The following is a 20,404-nucleotide window of genomic DNA, read 5'->3' as shown; positions in this document are numbered from 1 at the left end:
TGCAGACTTGAGAAGCATGCTGACTGGTCTCATGGGGGCCCAGGGGAGTGCACAGAGTCCTGACCTGAGGCATTTCTGGTCAGCTCACTGTCTGAGATATCAGGTGGGTAATTCATACTTCCTTCTGGCCTATAAAACTTCCATTATCCAGTCTGGCTCTGAGTGGACTCCGTCCATTAAGAGGATACATTTTCCCTGCTCCACGTGCAGCCAGCCCTGTGAATATGCACCAGAGCCCAATCTTGGGCCACTCAGGGACTTTCTCCTCCTGTAGTTGACCCCTCCTTCCAACTTCTATTCCTGTCTTTCTTCTCTTCCCTCTGTCTGGATTAATCCTCCCAGCATGCAGGTGGACCCGAATATGGCTAAGTACTCAGCAAGCCAGCTGCCTTCTTCCATGTGCACAGCTGTGCCACACTTCCCTGCCCCATGCACTTAGGTCCCAGGAAGGGAGTGTGGGAGCAGCTCTGTCCATAAAGACCCCCTCAGCACCCTCCACTCGTTTTCCCTGTTTCGTGACCCCCAAGTCATGTGAAAAAGCTGGTGGCATCCTCCTGGAAGGCGGTGAAGGCCTGAAGGCCAGCATGGGGCAGAGCCTCCACTCATCTTGAACCGCACAGGACCATGAGGGATGGAGCAATCAACATTTACCATGTTACTCCACTGAAATGTTTATGCTTGTTGCTACAGCTGAACTTAGTGGGACTGATGCTGACGCTGGCATCTGGAAGCAGGGCGCCATGTCGCAGGGATCCAAGTGTGTGGGGCAGGCTCCATGTTCTGTGCTAGGGAGCAAGGAAACTGAACTTGGAGCCAAGAAGGGTGGTGGTTCACGTGGTTACAGGGCTGCCAGTGCTGGAAGCAGCGGGCGGCGTATAGGGGCTGCGGCTTGCTGCCTCTGGCGTTTTTACAAAAGAGACGAGCCTTGGAAAGAGCAGGCAGTCTGCATGCAGAGAAGAGCGCTGGGAGGCATTGCAGGCCTGAGCGGACTTGTGTGATGGGAGCCCTCCAAGGGCTGGTGGCCAACAGACTGTAGGACGAGTCAGAAGGAAAGTCTGCTGGGGAGTTGGGGATGGCCGGGCCGGGCGGCATGAGAGTTTGGGGGCTGGGTCAGTATCTGGATGTACTTGGAGCAAGAGCTCACAGCACTTGCTGAGCAAACAGAACAGTGTTGCTGTTAACAGAAACAGAGAAGGCTGAGAAGGAGCATGCCAGAGAGGATGGCAGGCGCTCCATTCAGATGTGGGGCATCCACAGCTTGTGGGAAGAGTCAGGCGTCCAGGGAGGGCATGTGCAGAGACTGTGTCTTCCATGGGTGGGTGCAGAGGCATGGGCGAGGTCACTGAGGGAAGGTGTGTGCACAGAAATCAGAAGAGGAGGTCTGGACACTCCAAAGTCAATGGGATCAGGAGGATAAAGAACCAGGAAAGGGATCCAGATGATGAGGCTAAGAGTGGGGGGGACACGGGGCTTAGAGCTCCAGAAGCCAAGGCTTATTCACTTCAGTGTCTAAATCATATATCCATGATAGAACACATGAATGAAAGTGGCCTGATAGGATCCTGCCTTTCCTGATCATACATTTAATGACATCAAGACCTGGCCCAGGTCTCCGACTCAATGCACCACTGGAATCCACAGAGAAGGGAGACCCTGCCCTTCTCACAGGAATAGGAAGCGTGTGCAGGCTGTACCAGATTGGGCCACTGTGAAAGCTCTGCCTCTCCACTTCTGGCCAAGATGGTGGCTGTATGATCGAAGCTCACTTCCAACACATTTCAAATTAGGGAGGAGGGAATTCTTGCTCTGGCAGACAGTTCCTCTTCCAGAATGTCTGCAGTTTCATCAGGTTGTCCAAAGCACAACAAATACCTACACTTCCATATGCTTCATGTCCTCCATGATAGGCAGTTCTCTCATACAGGTACGTGCTCCTTATAATCTGTCCACCACCACGGACCAACGTCCACACATAATGTACTGTCTTGTGACAGAACGAGGGGTGGGGAGCCTTTCGTACATTCCTTTGTTAGATAAAACAGTGACTATTTTTTTTTTTTTTTTTTTGCAATCATTCATTCATTCAAGAAACATTGATGAGACACTCACCACACTCCAGGCCCATCTCCAGTGTGGAGACTGCGGCCCATGGCACCAGAGGTGCACTTACCTTCATCACGTTATCAATGGTGAAGCCTGTGGTCCCCGTGCCCAGGTCTTTCAGAAGCCGGGCCAGGAGACTCATCTGACTCATTGCCAGATGAGTCGAACAGTTGGCTTTTAATGGCTGTACCAAGTAGGATGGAATAATTTGGAGAGACCTAACTTCCTTGAACAAGGCCATTTCCTATAAAAACCAACATGATCGTGTTAATTTGTACTGGAAAATGCTAGAGGCAACTTAGTATACTTCAGAATCTTCAAAGTAAACAACAAAGGGAAAAAATAGGGAATAAAAAATGGCAGTAAGATAATTTATCTCTAATAAGCTCATATTTCTATTTAAGATATAATGATTAAAAACAAAATCCTAAAGCACAAAAACATAAAAACATGATCACTCACAGATAAATGAAAGCTTTATAAGAAATGTGATCTAAAACTTAAGATTTCTCAGGATTTTCCAACTTTAAGAAAAAGGTTTTCTAATTTCTAACATTCTAAAACAAATGAGTATTGTGTTAGTATTTATGAAAAGTCAGCTGAGAGTGTAAAGTGCACAGTACTCTGGCTGATGTGACTCCTGCTGGGCTTATGGGCAAGCATGAAGTCCACTATCAATGAGCAAGTCTTTCTATGATTAATGTATTTATCATTTAAACAGCCAAATACAGAAAGAGGAATGATAAAATACTGAAGCATATGGGTTGCAATAGAGAAAGAAATCAGTTTTGGGAGCAACTGGGAGGCTTAGTCGGTTAAGCCTCAACTTCTTTTATCTTTTTTTTTTTTTTTTTAAGATTTTACTTATTTAAAAAAAAAAAAAAAAGATTTTACTTATTTATTCATGAGAAATGCAGAGGCAGAGACATGGACACCACCCAGGTTTCTCAGCATCCGATTTCTTTTTTTTTTTTGCATCCGATTTCTGATTTCAGCTTAGGTCATGATCTCAGGGTCATGAGAGCGAGCCCTGTGCTGGGCTCTGCACTCAGCAGGGAGTCTGCTTGGGAATTCTCTCTCTCCCCCTCTGCCCCTCCCCACCCTTTCCTCTCCCTCTCTTAAAAAATAAATTACTAAACAAAGGAAGGACATACTAACATTTTCAATGTTCCTTTTAAAAGATGACATCTCCCCCAGATTCTGAGCCACATGAAGATGGAGTATCTTGTAGGACTTGAATATCACTTTTACCTTCTTGTTAGTATAACTTACTTCTCCTTTTTCATTCTCCCCCAGAACTCAAGTTTGTTAAAGGAGATGAGTGGTTCATCATACTGTAAAAATGACCCCTCTGAGAAACTATGAAAGCTATGGAGTCCTTCCCAACAGAATGTCATATAAAATGTGAGAAATTCATAGACTTGCTGAAGCCCCGGCATAGGCCTCAGGGTAAGAACTCCTAGAGCATGGGGTGCCTGGGTGGCTCAGTGGCTGAGCATCTGCCGTCAGTTCAGGGAGTGATTCTGGAGTCCCAGCATTCGAGTCCCACATCGGGCTCCTTGTGGAGAGCCTGCTTCTCTTACTGCCTATGTCTCTGCCTCTCTCTCTGTGTCTCTCATGAATAAATAAAATCTTTAGAAAAAAAAAAAAAAAAGAACTCCTAGAGTTCTCTCTCTCTCTAATACTTGGCCTGGAGTGAAAGCCCAAAACTATTTAGATTAAGGTCATTACACATTTATTATCTCTTTACTCCCAATTTTCTATTATGGTTTAGTTTTCCATACATTTTTACTAGAAGTTTCTAGCATATGTTGAAGAAAAGAAATACCAGACAAGCCAAACTATACTTTATAATTTTTTTTCTTAAGATTTATTTATTTATTCATTCAGAGCGAGCGAGAGAGAGAGAGGCAGAGACACAGGTAGAGGGAGAAGCAGGCTCCACGCAGGAAGCCTGATGCGGGACTCAATCCCGGGTCTCTAGGATCACACCCCGGGCCGCAGGCGGCACTAAACCGCTGCGCCACCAGGGCTACCCCCAAACTATACTTTAATCGAAGGCAACCTTCAGGTTTCAGAGCACCAGTAAGTATGACAGGGACCCACGAGGAGAACCAATAATGCTCTTAGGAGAGACAGAAACTGGTAAGGTATTCAGAAAGTCAGATAACATAGTAACGTGCTTATTATTTTCTGGTGAAGTTCATACCTGAATAAAATTTGAAGCTATGACTCGGAGGCGAGCAGAAGAGTCTCCAGTCCTGGTGAGCAGAACAGGTATGGTTCTTTCCACACAGTGAGCAGTTTCAAGCTTACTCAGTTTGTGTTTGGGAATATATTGTGTAATTATCATTTTCAACAATTTCAAAGAAGCCTGAAAAACCTAAGAAAACAGTGGTAAAAATGGAAGAGCTCCCATAACTGCATTCCAGCAGAGAGAACATGACGGTTACTGACGGGAACCAACATGAACACGATGTTGGGGATTCTGTGCTGCCTGAAGGGCTGGAACAGGTCACCCGAAAACCACTTTCTAAATGCAGTTCTTCCCATATGGAAGGCATGTGCTCTCATGTCACATGCCAGCAAGTGCCCCGTGTTGCCCTGGATGCCACACCCTGAACATTCCTGCCTAATGGCAAACACGAAGGCAGTGGTGCACCTGGGGCGTGCTCACTCTTACGGCACCCTCAGAGTCAGGGGAATCCAGGAATAACCTCAAGCTCCTCAGTTTTCATTAAAAATAAAAACATAAACTGAGCATTTTCTCAGTCATGGTGAGTCCGGCCTCCGCAAACCTTTCAAGAGCATGGGAAAGCTGATGCCGTGCAAGAGCAAGGAGCACGGCCAAGTGAAGACAGACTCTGCAAGCTTTTCACTGACCACATTTCTTGCCAGAGACCCTTAATTCCTAGTGATACACTGTGCTTCCTCCTGGCCCACTGGACCTCCTGGGGGACCTTGGGGCACAGGGGACTCACCGGGGTCACTATGTCTCTAATGGCTCTTCTAACAAGGAAGATAGATGCTCGCAGCATGCTCTTCAGCTCTTCCTTCGGAGTTCCAGCAGGTGTCTCCATCAGCTGCTTATACAGGGCGAGCAGCGCATCTTCCCGGTATGACCAGGTCTTGGAATAGGCCCCCGCAACCTACACAGAGTGGAGGCTGGCTGACTCGGGGCAGGTGCACCAGTGACACCACTGCCGCCCCTCAGCCATGCCACCTGAACCTTTGTTTCACACAGAGAAAAATCTCTTGTAAGAGCAGAACAAGTACGTGTGTTTAAGGAAGTAATTTTTCTAACATGGAATACTGAAGACCCTGTTAAAATACAGAAAGTACCAGAAGTTCGACCAAGGGAAATACTGTGAAGCTGGGAAGAAGGGGAAAACCCACTGGGCTCATTTCCATATGGAATGCTTCCATCTTTTGTTTTGCTCTGCCCTCATTTTCTCCTGGAAGGGGCAGGTGTTCCAGAAGGGGCAGATTTCCGATATCAACTCTGTCAGTACCAGACAGAAACACTCAGTCTGGTACGAACAGACATTCGTAAGATCTTAAATTCTAGTTTCTGTTTTTGCTGCTTTATATAATTAATAATTATTGGAAGACTTCAAATGAATAGTGATTCCAAAGGGAAGCCAACAGTATCAAAAACAAAGCCAAGGGCGCTCTCCAGCCCTCCATGTACCAGGCTTTCTCCAAGCACGTCCACGGCAGGGCTGGCCTCTCTCAGTGCCTTCTCTGTTAAGGGCTCAGGCTCTCCAGCGGCACCTCTTTTGGGAGCCTCGCTGACATCAGAGTCACTCTTTTCTGGTTCCAGGGCTGCTGCCGCCGGCTGCTTCCGTGTAGCAGGAAGGGGCCGCTCATCATAGGGCACAGACTGGAGCTACAGGAGAGAAGGGCGGCTGCAGAGCTCCCCAAGGCCCCCCACCTGCCGACACCATGTCTACACCGCTGGCCTACTGCTCTGCACCCTTCTTGTCTGCATGGCAGCAGTTTTATCAGATAAGAATAATTTATGTGACAATAAGATTCACCTGAAAAAATTAGATCAGTTTCCATTCTTTTCTAAACTCAGCGCGGACCCAATTGAAAAGTGATATAGATTCGGCCTCGGTTACTACTTACCACTAATAGTTACAGTTCAGCTGACACGTAGCTTACCAAAGTAAAAGTTATATGTTTTCCTGACAAGACTTCTGATTTTTTCTTAGTTTATGACTTAGAAATAAGTACCAAGCCTCATTTTAAATGTGTTCATTATCTGCGAGATTTCCACTAAAAAACAGGCAACCGAGCTAACAATACCTCCACAGCTTTCCTGGGCTTTGCCTCCTCTAGCTCTGGGCAGGCAGCTGTCTGCTGCCTACCCCCTCAGCCCTGCAGATGCTCATCGGGCCCCCTGCCCACGCGATGGGGTGACATGGGCTCTCCACCTCCCAGAGCTTCCATCCACATCTGGAAACACAGATGCACACCTAAACAAGTACATATGTAGCAGAGTTTTGGGAAATTAAATAACAGATTCCAGAGTAATTTTCTGAGGCAGGTGTCACTATGACATTCACACTTCATACCCACTGAGATATTAACTGGGTATAAACCGCATGAGAGTGAGTATCTACTCTGCTGTAACACAAAACATGTTGACATTCTAACAAAGGAGAAATTGGAGTATTTTAAATCAAAGTATTAGATATGACTTAAAGCAATAAAGTTACAGACAAGATGCTCCTGATGGAGATGACATCAAGATGTGCCCTGGGAGGCCAGCATGAGTGCTGTCCCCTCTGGCTTTCCTGGAGGACACTTGCCCGTGCCCACCCAACATCCTGTCTTCCTCCCCAGAGTCGCTAGCCATGCTGCCTTGCATGCCAGCAGGACCTCCAGTGAGACCTCTTCTGGTCCTCACCATCACTCAGAGGCTGGTATGCGACTGATAAACTCGGGAAGACTCTTGCTCAGATGGGACAACGTGCAGACCTGAAGCTAAGGGCCACGTGACAGCTCCAGCCCTATGGTGACTTGGAACCACAGGAAACAAAGTTGACAGGAGAAAAGAGGCATTGGTGATGCTATGAAGCTACTGAACCCTGAAACCCACATGACCTCTTAAGTCTCGAGTTACAAAAGCCAGGAAACACCCAGTGGGAGCAAGGTCGTCTGTTACTTACAACACAGAAAATCCTGATAGTATATTAACCATGCATGACTTGTGTGGAGGTTCTACTGAAGTCAGACCTCAGTGGGCGCTTTACAAACATGGTCTTGTTTATTCCTGGAAATAATCCCTTAAGCAGCTGTTTGTGCATTTTTACAGAGAGCAAAGGAGAGGCTCAGGAGGATGGTGCATCCCAGAGCACCGGCTGATGGGTGCAGACACAGGTGCGAGGGCTGGTGCGTCTGACTGCAAACAGGGTCTCCCACTAAGGTGTGATTACCCGCTGGGTGCATGTACCACCATGTTCTGGCTTTGGGAACATAGGGCAGGAAGGAGTTCTGTAGTTGTGTGCGCTGATCCATCCCCTGCACCAGGAAAGCCTTAGCACCATGTGGGTCCTCTCTATGTATCTGTTGAATAAATTGCACACAATCTGTTACCAGTTACCTACATGGGTCTTGAGATGAGGGTCTGTGGCAGGTGGTGACTGGTCTGCTGTGGAGTGCTGAGAAGGGCCTGGGGGATGTGCTGGAGGCTTTTCCTGAAGGAAAGGCTCTGCAAACCGGCTTTCTGGTGCACTTTCTTCTTGCGGTGGTAGAGATGGCACTTGCTGTTTGTGGCGAGGACTGGCAGAGTGAGTGAGGGGCTGGAGGGGCAGGTCAGAAGGCCTTCGCATCTGGGGAAAAACAGGATGCTTCACTCCCAGTGCTGTTGCCACACCACTGGGGGGAGGGGGGGCGGGAGGATGTGACAGTTTAGGAAGGCAGAGTGACAAGCTGCATCAAGGACTGCATCAAGCTGCACGAGGGCATCAGGACTGGTGCCCTCCAGTCCTGTCATATCCTTTTAGCTATCTCTCCATGGCTGCCATGTGCCCTACAGAAGTGACATGTGTGCCAGAACACTAGAGTGACAATAAGCACAGTGCCTGGGTTGCCACAGTATGGAAACACACACACAGACTTGCCAGCAAAGGTGTGGTATGTAGGTAGGAAGCACCTGGGTGGGACCTAAAACCCAGTGGCTGCAAAAGCGGGCTGTTTTGTGTCATCACAACATAGTTAGCATGTGGAGGCCATGGCGGTAGGTGGGTCAGACAGACGATCTCATTTAATGCATACCACTTTTACCCCATAAATGGGAGAAGGAAACTGAGGCAGAGTGGCTAAGGAATGACCCTGAGATCACACAGCCCTAAGGGGGCCAGGTCTGAGCCCAAGCAGCGCAGCTCCAGAGTCTGTGCTGTCACGCACGACTCTGCAATGTGGTGGTACGTACACCAGCTGCCTGTGTGGGTTCTAAAGATCAGTGGCAGTGTGTCCCAGGAAACACGGCCTCAACAAGCTGAGGCCGTTAGGATTATGCGTGCACAACACTCCTGAGGCTACTCATGGCAGGGCTGCCATCGGTTCATTTTACAAATGAGGAAGCTGAGCCGGGGAGAAGAGGTGAGATCCCCGATTCCAGCTCATCCCCTTTCTCCTCTGCCATGAGTCTTCGTGCAAGTGGGTGTCCAGCAGCACCTCTAGAGCTGACGTCACCTGTCTGAACTGTCACCTGTGTGTTATGGAGCCATGTGCACGTCACATACATAATGAGGACACACGGGCCCCGTGGCTGAATCTCTTTGGCCCTGGGGACTGCTGCCCAGGCACCTACCGGCTCAGCATCCACGAGGCTGTGCAGCTGCAGCTGCTCATACACTTGGTTGCGAAACTGCTCCATCTGCTGCTTCTTCTCCTTGGCCAGGTCATAGTCCTCCTTCTCAACCGCACAGCGCTTTTCCACCTCATACCTCCCAAGGCGCTCGCCAACCTGAAGCACACAAGGCCACTCTGCTTCAAATGTGCATCCAGCCACATCCAGTGCAAAGACAACTTTTAAAGCAAGGGCTAGGTGATAGAGGTGCTGCCTGCCCCATGTACCTTGCTGGGAGGAGGGGCCAAGCCTGGGCAGTTAGACAATAGCCACGCTGGCCTGCATGGGGCGTGCTGCCTGTCACCACGCCAGTGTCTAAGAAACTGCATGAATCCATGGGATGATAAGCATCTTATGTTTTTCTACTGCCTTAGGAAAGCAACATGGCATCTGAAGAGGCTGAGTTTGTGCCTTCACTTACATTTTACTTAGCTGCTCATCTGTCTATAACTTTATGTTGCTTACCTCCTTGGACCCACACTAGTGTCCATAGCTTTTAGTGGCCTACATCTTTGCTGTACCATGTGTCAGGACCACTCTCACACAACCGAGGGAGGACTGTTGTCTCCAGGAGTAGTACCTTTTGCAAATCAGCAATAGCTTGTTTTAACTTCTTGGCATAGTCGTAACGTTCCTTTTGGACAGCTTCACGTTTTCTTTCATCTAATTTGCGTATAATCTGGGCAACTTCTGGATCTTGGTACATATCAAAAGCTAAGTCATCCAGTGGAGAAATGTAGTCAGATTTCCTAAAGGAAAGAGATGAATATTTTAGCTAACTTCGACACGTGTGATAGAGTGATGGTGGAGGGAGTCCTACAGGCTCAGTCTGAAGGTACAGATAGTCACAGAAATGGCACCCCCACATCTGCTCTTGGAGCATTCTTGCCAGAGAAAGTGGAAGCTCAGAAAAATCAGGAATGGGCTTCAGGTCACCCAGCTCTTAAGTGCAGGTGGGTCTCTCTGACTCCACAGCTTATGCTCCTGACCATTAGTTAACTGCACTTGGGGGCATCTGAGTCTTTGGTTTATTTGTTCTTTAATAAATATTTTGAGTGTGGACTCTGTGCTTGGCTCTGTTCTAGGCACCGGGGACATAATAGTGCAGGTGAATCATGTGTAGTCTAGGGGAAAACCCAAGCCAAAGTAGACTACCAGGCCCCATCCATAAAGAATCTGACTTGGTGGGTTCCAGGTGTAATCTAGGTGTCCATACTTGACACCAGTGCCACAGTAACTGTGACAAGCACTAAAGATGCAGAGGTGCCCTGCTAGGGCCTCAGCTCAAAGTGTCAGACTGCATGATATCCCAAGTCCTGGGGAGATCAGAAAAACCCTTCCAGGAATAAAAGATCTTTCTAGTGATCTGAGTAACTGATTTCTGATTAAGTATTACCTCATTCTTTCTTTCGTGTTCTGCAGCAGGCTGGCAGCTTTCTCTAGGGTCTAACATTTAAAACAATAATGCCAGTCTAACCACTCAACAAAAATGTTAACAGGGGACATGTTTCAATGTCTCTATTGTAACAGCTACACAAAATAAGCCAACTGGCAGCTTTGACTTAGATATCTTTATATACAGGTAAATTTTAATGACAGTATTACTTGTCATAAAAAATGTGGCCGTCAGGGCACCTGGGTGGCTCAGTGGTTGAGGTCAACCTTGGCTCAGGTCATGATCCCGGGGTCCTGGGATCAAATCCTGTAACAGGTTCCCCACAGGGACCCTGCTTCTCCCTCTGCTTATGTCTCTGCCTTTCTGTCTCATGAAAAAATAAATTAAAAAATAAATAAATAAAATAAATAAAATAAAATAAATTGGTTGTCTAAAAATAAATTGAAACAGGACACTGTATGACATCACCTTTCAGCATGATCAAACATCCCCCCAACACTTCTCAACTCTTGGAAATGAGGTGATGGGGTCAGCTTTGGCAGCTTTGAACAGTATCAGTTAATCTCAGTGATGACCAAACAGTAACACGCTTTGGTATTGGCACAAGATTAACTATTTTTACCTAAATACATACTATACTCTTAAGTCAAAGTTTCTTTGCCTTCAAGTCCTAGAGATGAAAACAAAGACTTAATTATGAAAATGCTACAAAGAAAAAAAACATGACATCATCTGGCATGGGCAGTGGGCAGCTTCAGAAGAGCAGGTCTCGCCCTGATTTAGGGACAGAGTCTATTTTTTAAGCACTCCCTACTGACATCCACCAGTTGATAGCCAGGCTGCAGGCCCAGGAAGACTCCACAGGAAGCAAGGCAGTCCAAACACTGACACAAAGTAATTCCTTCTTAAGCCAGGCTCTTGTGCTTGCATAAAATATGGAGATTCTCCAGGAGCCACTTGCTGTGCTAAGTGTATGCACCAGTGGGCAGTGAGCCTTGCGCCCAGTGGAGCCGCCCCTGGGCCCCCCCGCCTGCGGGAGGCAGAGCTGTATGTTCACGGGATGGATGAGAGTGGGGAGGGCTCAAAGCAAACAGAAGATGAAGGTTCTAGTAATGGATAATCTGGGTCAATGAATTCCTTTAATTTTTACCTATGAAGTTGCCTGTGCCAGTAAAATACCAAAGTACAGCCGATAGATCTATCTGCACTCATTGTAGGAACTTTCTAGTAACACCTGAATACACGAGAAATAGAGCTGTCTCTGAAGGGCAATAAATGGAGATGTGCTAAGGAGAACAGTGACCTTAATCTTTAAGTATATTTGAGTCAATCTCATCAGTGGCTTATCTAGCTCAGAACTGAATTTAGTGGCTCTCAAAGTCCTAGTCCTCTGGAAGTGACTCACACCTTGGCCATCCTGAAGAAAGTCCTAGGAGCTGAGGGTCTAGGGGGAGAACTCTTACCCAGTACAGGTTCCTTCCAGAGCTGGGTCCTCACTGCTGTGCTGGCCCAGGTAATGATCAATCAGTTTCTCTCTAGAGGTCTTTGGGAGCAAAGAGTTCTGCTTAGCGTTTCAGAGGAAAACAGGAACAACATGAAACCTTAACTAAGAGGTATGATATAGAGATGTCAGTGGGCTTTGAGGATCCTAGGTTTTTGGAAGGACAGTTAAAATTCTTGAGGAAAAGAGATTTTAATATACTATAGCTGCCAAAAATTATCTGCTAGCTATTCAAGAGACAATTTAATAAAGATTTTTCAAGGTGACACTTTTTGTGACAAAAATAATCAATCCTGCTTGTTAGAGATACATTTTCTTCTTTGAGAATGAAACCTCCCAAACTTACAATATGGCTTTCATCACCGAAATCTGCAGGGTCTCCAATGATATTTACTGCAACCAGAGCAACCTAAGAAAGAGTTAACCAATAGCAATTAAGAATAAAATTTTGGCAATGACTTATCCCCTTTATTACAATCTGCTTGTTCATACTGTACTGTCATCAAAAGGGATGATGTACACCAAAGTATATTAACTGTAAAATGTCAAGCTATAGAATTATTATTACTAATTCCTGTAAATTATACAAGGTAATATTCTAACACCTAATCAAGTGGCTGTTTAATTTTTAATTTTTAAAAAAGATTTTATCTATTTAAGAGAGAAAGTGCTCATGTGAGAGAGCACAAGCATGGAGAGGAGGCAGAAGGAGAGGGAGAAGTGGGCTCCCCGCTGACCAGGGAACCTGACCTGGGGCTTGATCTCAGGACCTCGGGATCATGACCTGAGCCAAAGGCAGATGTGTAACTGGCTGAGTCACTCAGGCATCACTCAAGTGGCTATTTTAATATCTAAAGTACATTAAAACAATAATGGCTAAAAACCTCCACAGTTTTAACACAGTGCCACACCAAACCATCCACTCACAGTCCAGTATGGGGTTCCATCTACTCAATCTTGGTAATCTAGACAATGGACTGAAGGCCTGCATTAGCACAGCTCAGTTTGTCTGGGCCAGTGGCTCCACCTGACACCGTCCCTTCCTCGAACGTCACTGCAGTGGAACTGAGCGACAGGGTATTGCTGGTGGGCCGAGGTAGAAGCACGTTAGTGATCAATCTTCAGGTTTACAGTCAAGCACTGTTGCGGCAGACCAAGCAATGGAACTGCATCTCAGAGCTCTCCTCAACCTACTTGCTGGGTTTAAAACTCTGATTTGGTGGAAGGAATGTTTCCACTCCTCTTGGAGGGAGCAGGGAGTGCTGTCAATATCCATGCTAATTATGAGTCTGCTTTGGACACAACTGATTTCTACTACATCAATCATGCCAAATCCAAAACAAAACTAAAAGACAAGAAAAAGGAACAGAAAGACAAGGGGAGGGAGGGAGAGATTAAGAATGAGGACTTAGAGCTGGGCTGCCTGTACCATGAAATCATACCCCTAAGTTCTACCAGGGGATTTATCTCTTAAAGGTTTATAGGTTTATTCAGAAGAGTGTCACCTAACAGAAACCATGCAAGCCACACAGATAATTTTAAGTTTTCTAGTGGACACAGTAAAATTTTGTAAAAAGCAGATGATGTTAATTTTAAACCCAAGATCACCACAATTTATCATTTCACTGCATAACTAATTCTATTACCCACACAAAGTCTTTGAGTTCGAGTATCCAGTTAGCCTGAGTGGCCCATCGTACTTGGGTTGGCCAGGCTCCCAGTGTGTACCTGTGGTGTGGGGCAGCAGCTCCTGATCACATAGCACAGTTCCAGAAGAGCTTAATATTCTTCCATAAAAGTTACTATCTTAAAAAAAGATTTGAAATACCTTTGCGCAGGGGTGCAGGCCCCTATAATGCTGCAAGGAGATAGGGAGCAGTCTAGGTGAGGGCACGTGTCTCACCTGATTGTATATGTTGTACTTGTTGACATGGTTCTCATGAAAAATCAGCTTAAGAAACTGTCCTACTGCATCCACGTACACTGACTTCAGCTCCCGGGCTTTACAGCCTGTCTTCTCGTTGTCACAGAGAGAAACATAGCTGAAAGAGAGAGCACACGCTGGAACCATGATGACACGAAATGTGTGTGCAATGAAACTGGCCTCTGCTCCTACTGAGCTCAACGGGTTTAAATCAAAGTTTAAATCAAAGTCTGAAGGGAAAACCTAGGGAGAAGCCCAGAAACTGTATTCTAACCAGTTTTCTTAAAATGAGTTCTGCGTCTGAAAAGCAGAGACAAATGCTAGCAACAGATGGACAGCACTGCTAATAGAGCACATCTCGGTGTGGCAGCTGCTCAGAAATGTGCTTGAGCACATGGGAGTCTGTGACCCAGGACCAAAAGCAAGGGGTGGTCCCTTCATTCCCACGGCTCTGACACAGGGAGAGTCAGGTTAAAAGTTCCCAAAATGAGCCTTCACTCTCACCCTTACCCAAGTCTTCGAAAGCGCTCAGCCTGGTAGGGCACGAAGTACTCGGGCAGGCTCTCACTGATGTAGAACTCCACTTTACTGGGGATCATGTACTGGTGGGCAAGCAGTTGCAGTTTCCTGATTCGACACCTCTCCACCATCTGAAGAACAATTTCTTGTGGAAACTGGCAAAATCTGAAAGCAAACACATTTGGCTTTTCACATGCGCGGGTTCTGGCTGCATGTGCGGTGCTCTGCACGCAGCGAGGTGGTCTGCGAGTGCTGTGTCTGAGACCTGCCTGTGGTGGAGCTGAAGCTCCAGTGCAGACTGCATCTGCCTGCTGCCTTATGTGAATCATGCTTCTGGTAGTGGGAAAACCATTTGAAATGAAGTTCAACACGAGATAAACAACATCAGTCGTAAGAGGCTGTACTAGTGGGCAAGAAAGAGCCAAAGGATTTTTCCACAGGAACCCAAATGCTTCAGGAAAGCCACCTGCTTAGAGAATCCTGAGGGATGTGTGCCTATAATGTGTGCTTGGCAGTCTGCAGGAGAAGCCTACAACTGCCCACAGTGGAACTTCTACTTTTGCTTAGTAAGTGACAGAGCACGTTAAAACTCTACATGAGAAGGAGCTGGAGAACCAGTGTCGACAAAGACCTCACACTGCAGGAGCTGATCATGATTTAGCAACAGAGCACAGTGCCCCAGACAGTAGATACTACATACGCTGGGCTGGCAAGCACTGGATTACTAAGACACTGGGGCGTCCAAGGCCTGGGCAGGGGGAAGCAGCAAAGGATGGAACAGCTGGACAGGACCCAGTGGTCTCCTGGGTGAGCCCACTCCTGCCTCCTGGCCATGCTCCCTCCCTTCTCCGCCACCTCTCCTAGCAGCCCTACACACCACTGTTGAGAAAGCAGGAGCCTCACATGGGGCTGTTCCTACTGCTCCCCAAATGGAACAGCATCCCTGCTGGGGCCTCATCCCCCACCCACACCCCAAACTGCACCAGGGCCAGCCTGTCCCCACCCTGGCTTTTCTCTCCCCATCACTCCCATCAACACACAAACACACTCTGGAACCCACCCCTCCACCCCCATTTTAAGAAACCCCTCCGTGACCCCACATTCTTCTCAGCAACCAAGCCACCACTTGGCTGCCCTTGGCAAACATCACATAGGAGCTGTCTGTGGCCACCAGCACAGCTCTCTCATGCACCCCCTCCTCACCCGCACCAGGGCGCCCTACTTGCACATTTCTTAGGTGAATGTCAGTAAATGTTATTAGGGGAAAGGGTCCAACAAATTTTCTTTAAAAACATAAGGAAAAAACCCATGGCATCAATGCACAGACGGCACTGCAGCATGCTAACCACCACATGGTTCTGAGGCTTGAGTCATTAATACAAGCAGAAGTGTCCAATGAAAGGAGCCTGCCACCCTAGTCCACAGACCCAGTCTGGCCCACCTCGGTGACCTCCACCCGCTGACAGTTGGTGCGTGGATCATTAGTTCCCGGGCACTGAAGCCATCTTCATGTCCAGAGGAGCTGACCACAACGAAGCCAATCTTGTGGGGCATCCTGGACGCTGGGCTGTTTATAAGGACAGGAAAGACTTCTTTAAGATAAAGGAACTTGGGAACATTTTATCACATTGAACGTGTTAGCTCATGCCTTGCTCATAGACAAAATAATTCACATGTCAGAATTTTCCCATCTCTGAAGGAATCTAGGTTTTAAGTATTTCTCATGGGAGCCTCTAACTCTAAGGTACCATTTATCTTCACTTTTTCCAAAAGTATGTCTTAAAAATTTGACAAGTGTTGTGGGTTGAATTGTGTCTCCCCCCCAAAATAGGATGAAGTCCTAACTCCCAGGACCTGTGAATATGACCTTTATTGGAAATAAGGTCTCTACAGATGTAATAAGGTGAAAACGAGGTCATGCTGGAGGACGGTGGGCCCTGATATGGAAGCACTGGTGTCCATCTGAGAGGCACAGACACGCACACAGCCAAGGCGAAGATCAAGAGATCGGAGCAGAAGCCAAGAAGGACCCAGGAGTGCTGTCAGCACCAGAAGATGGGATGATCCTCCTGTGGAGCCTTTACAAGGAGCATGGCCCTGCCGACACCCTGACCGCGGGCTTCTAAGTCATCTGGTTTGTGGCAGTTTGTTATAGCAAAAATAAAGAGTTTTGTTAAGATAAAAACATCAAGTTTTTTATATTAGTTAAGAAACTAATATAACCAGTGTGTTAATAAGTTACACAAAAATATGGGAGGAAAGGGTGGGTTAATCAACATCATGACAACTGCTGAATGCAAATGTATGGCTCAAGCAAGGAAGGCAGGACTACAGGGAGATATGCCAGGTGCAGAAAGTACACCTGGGGCCTGCTTGAGGAGATATTTAAATATTGGTTGATGAACTTTTTATGTCATTGTTTAGTGAACTGCTCATAGTTGAATATCATTTTGAGGGTGGGTGTTGTGATATCTGGTCATGCCTGCTCAGCATCCATCCTATCCTGGTTTGGAAACAGCACCTCAATTGCAGTTTCTACCTGCACTGCTCCCAGGCTTGGTCAGACTGTGGGTTCCTGAACCTCAGCAGCTGGTTCAGGAATGGCAACATGAGAGCAGGACCCAAACTGGACTGATGTGACTCTATCCCGGGCCTCTGCTGGGGCTACCGGGAAAGAGAAGCTTTTTTGCTGGGGCTGCAGGCACAGAATATTTCCGGGAGGGGATCCCTGGGTGGCTGAGCTGTTTGGCGCCTGCCTTTGGTCCAGGGCACGATCCTGGAGTCCCAGGATCGAGTCCTGCAGTGTGCTCCCGGCATGGAGCCTGCTTCTCCCTCTGCCTGTGTCTCTGCCTCTCTCTCTCTCTCTATGTCTATCATGAATAAATAAATAAAATCTTTTTTTTTTTTTAAAGAATATTTCCAGGAGTTACTGACAGCCACCAGTGAGGAGGTTCTGCCAAAGAACAGGCAGACATGGGGAAACAGCTGTCTTGGGAACCCTGAGGTTCAGCCACATTTAAGGCCCAAACTACTCATGAACTTCTGCTTATTTTCCAGTTCTGGAGCCAATCAAATTCCCCTACAGTAAGCCAATGTGAACTAGGTTTAAGTATCTGCAACATGAAACCCCATCCTCACTAAGAGAAAACAAAGAATTCTCCAGAATGTTCTCTGGGATAGGACATACTGTCAATTGAAATTCTGAATAGCAAGTAACATATAGATATATCCTAAATGAAATTTTGCTTATTTTAATATGTTTGATGCATGATCTAGATCTTTCTTTTACTTTCATTTAGAACCTCAAAAGGCCTACATCAGGGGATCCCTGGGTGGCTCAGGGGTTTGGCGCCTGCCTTTGGCCTGGGGCATGATCCTAGAGTCCCGGGATTGAGTCCCACCTTGGGCCCCCCTGCGTGAGTCTGCTTCTCCCTCTGCCTGTGTCTCTTTCTCTGTCTCCCATGAATAAATAAGATCTTTAAAAACAAAACAAAACAAACAAAACAAAAGGCCTACATCAATAAATTATTAACTGCTACTTGCCAATCCTCTTAGAATATATGAACACAAGCATTAGAAATAGAATAAACCACTATTAAAGATTGTAATTTTTGACAATGAAGGATGTCACAGTACAGCAGAGGAATACTGAAGTAAACTCACTCAGAAAATAAAGGAAACCAAGCACAAAAACTGAATGATTATACACAGGGTGTGCTATAGAGCCCCACCTGCATTCCCACCAGGAGTGGAATTTGTCTTCCACAGCCTTGGGCTCTTAGCAGACTTACCCTCTGTCCCACTCCCCATTCCTCAAGTGCCAAGTCTTATTGGTCCTGCCTTTCAGGTGATAGACTATGGCTGAATCCACTCTTCTCCACCCCACTGTCTCTTCTACAGGGTGACAGTGCACTGTGGCCAGGTCTCCCCACCTGGAGCACTCCCCCTGTTCCCAGCTATACTGTGTTCCTTCTCAAGCCCAACTGGGGTCATCAGTATCTGTGTCCTAACTCAGAGCTCTTCATGTGCTCCCTGTCCAGGGCAGAAGGGTCAACTGTGTCCTGACCCAATCTGCTGTTCAAACCCTCAGTTCTTGTCACGCATTCTAAAGTCCAGGCAAGCTTAACTAAAAATCAGTTATCCCTCTTTCTGTTCTGAATTTCTCAAATTTTTCCTGTCATCTTTAAGAGCAGGGACCATTACGCCCTATTCCACCTTGAAATTAGTAGGTATCTACTAAATATCTTCAACTGAACGTGATTATATTTCCTGAAATTCTAAAATTTGAAACACCATGCATATTGCCCCATGTATATTCCTTTACAGAGCGCTCTTGCTTGCAGATAGACACTACCTTTAATGCACTTATTGTGTGCCAAGGGCCGACCTCAACACTAGACACATACGCGTGCCTTCATAACAACTCTGACAGGTTTGTCGTCATACCAACTTTAGAGATGTGAAATTGAGGTACAGAGAGCCCTTGCTCAAGGCTATAAGACTAGCGAGCCCTGTAGGCAGAGTGATTTTAGCTGGTTGGGTTCCAGAGTCTCTGATCTTGGCCAATACCCTCTGCTAAGGTTCTTAGACTTAAAATAGGACCTTTGAAATCCAAATAGGGGTTATGTCCACTATACTATATTGCCTCAATAAATCCCAAACAAAGTACTGGTGTGTAGGAATCAGGCAGGAGGAACGCCCTGGCACTGTAGAGACATCACCTCGCTTTAAGTATTGGAAAGCATTCCTTTATGGCCACTCTCTTCCAAAGCCCTTCCACCTCGTACCCCAGGGTCCTCTTTGTGGAAACCTTTGAGAGTGTTACATGATGCTGGAGGTGTCACTAAAGGATGCTGCTATCAGACTATAAAAATCACCGCTGGGATCCCTGGGTGGCGCAGCGGTTTGGCGCCTGCCTTTGGCCCAGGGCGTGATCCTGGAGACCTGGGATCGAGTTCCATGTCGGGCTCCCGGTGCATGGAGCCTGCTTCTCCCTCTGCCTGTGTCTCTGCCTCTCTCTCTCTCTCTCTGTGTGACTATCATAAATAAATAAAAATTAAAAAAAAATCACCGCTAACATTTTGACAAAAATCAAAGCTCTGCTGAAACTCAGCCATTAGCACGCAGGGCCCCAAGCAGCAACTGCTGTCCTGGGTTCCCTTGCTACCATGCCGGTGCCTGCATGGACGAGGGTAGCTCAGCCGGTCCTTCACTGCGGCTATCAACACGTATCTTTGTGTTACGTGTATCACGTGTGTTACGTGTAATCCTGATTGTGTATCAGGATTGTTGACATCTAGAAAGTAAACTGAAATAATTCGGCAACTTCCCAACATTTTGCTACAAGACTAGGAGATAAACCTTGTTTCCACTTCTCTTTTTAGGGAAACTTAAACGTTACAAGTGCAAATAACGTTCGGTCGAGTAATCCTAAAGCCTGAAAGTGCCGCAGAGCGTATCCGAAACTGAATCGGCACCAAACGGAGGGGGTGGGCGTGCAGAGCAGCGCTGAACCCGCACAGGGCGCGGCCGCGGTCTCCCTCCACTCGGGTCGGTCGGGGTTCCGGGTCACCGTCAGCTAAGCCCGGCGCCAGCTCCAGGCCACCGCAGACCGGACCTCGGGTTGTGGCTGGCGGTGCCCGCTCCGGCAGGGGCACCCCCCGGGGGCGAGCTCCCCGCCCGCGGCCCGGTCCCCGGTCCTCCGACCGCGCCACCGCGACAGGCGCCCCCCCAACCCCGGGCCCAGCCCCAGGCCCCGACCCCCGGCCGCGCCCACCTCTGCAGCCCTCCCCACCACCCCCGGCCGCGCCCACCTCTGCAGGCCGCTCCCCGGACCCCCGGCCGCGCCCACCTCTGCAGGCCCCGCAGCCCCGGCCCGCGCGTAGTCGGGGTTCGGGGTACCTGTCAGAGCGGAAGGCCCGCCGGGACCTCGGCGCGTGCACGACCCCCACGGCCCTCCGCCGCCCTTCGGCAGCGCCTCCCGGAGCTCAGGCGGCGCCTCCTCCGCCGTCCCCGGCCGGCCCGCACCCCCGAGCCGCAGCGCCGGTGGCCGCCGAGGAGCAGCCGCGGCCGCCTGCGCCCAGCGCCAGGGCCGCGGCC

The 20,404-nt window shown here is 47.8% G+C and overlaps 1 protein-coding gene across 5 annotated transcripts in view; it reads right to left on the bottom strand.

The window, feature by feature from the left end:
• The window catches only part of CEP104 (centrosomal protein 104), a 35,654-nt gene extending 15,289 nt beyond the window's left edge, over positions 1 to 20,365 (bottom strand). For 2 of the 5 annotated variants that reach the window (XR_012028021.1, XM_072819943.1), the window contains exons 1-13: positions 20,207 to 20,365; positions 15,747 to 15,872; positions 14,297 to 14,470; positions 13,766 to 13,904; positions 12,209 to 12,271; positions 11,825 to 11,904; positions 9,546 to 9,714; positions 8,927 to 9,082; positions 7,719 to 7,943; positions 5,795 to 5,992; positions 5,085 to 5,252; positions 4,313 to 4,486; positions 2,171 to 2,347 (exon numbers count right to left, since the gene is read on the bottom strand). Coding sequence is in view for 3 of the 5 variants with exons in the window: in XM_072819943.1 (XP_072676044.1) it covers positions 2,171 to 2,347; positions 4,313 to 4,486; positions 5,085 to 5,252; positions 5,795 to 5,992; positions 7,719 to 7,943; positions 8,927 to 9,082; positions 9,546 to 9,714; positions 11,825 to 11,904; positions 12,209 to 12,271; positions 13,766 to 13,904; positions 14,297 to 14,470; positions 15,747 to 15,859 (1,836 nt within the window). In the remaining 2 variants the exon portion in view is untranslated. The remainder of the gene's footprint in view (positions 1 to 2,170; positions 2,348 to 4,312; positions 4,487 to 5,084; positions 5,253 to 5,794; positions 5,993 to 7,718; positions 7,944 to 8,926; positions 9,083 to 9,545; positions 9,715 to 11,824; positions 11,905 to 12,208; positions 12,272 to 13,765; positions 13,905 to 14,296; positions 14,471 to 15,746; positions 15,873 to 20,206) is intronic. The other 3 variants (XR_012028020.1, XM_072819942.1, XM_072819944.1) reach the window with 2 other exon arrangements.
• Between the last annotated feature and the right edge of the window lie 39 nt (positions 20,366 to 20,404).

This window comes from Canis lupus, chromosome 3, assembly GCF_048164855.1.
Source record: "Canis lupus baileyi chromosome 3, mCanLup2.hap1, whole genome shotgun sequence".
Classification (NCBI taxonomy): domain Eukaryota; kingdom Metazoa; phylum Chordata; class Mammalia; order Carnivora; family Canidae; genus Canis; species Canis lupus.
This window is presented reverse-complemented; position numbering and strand designations above follow the sequence as displayed.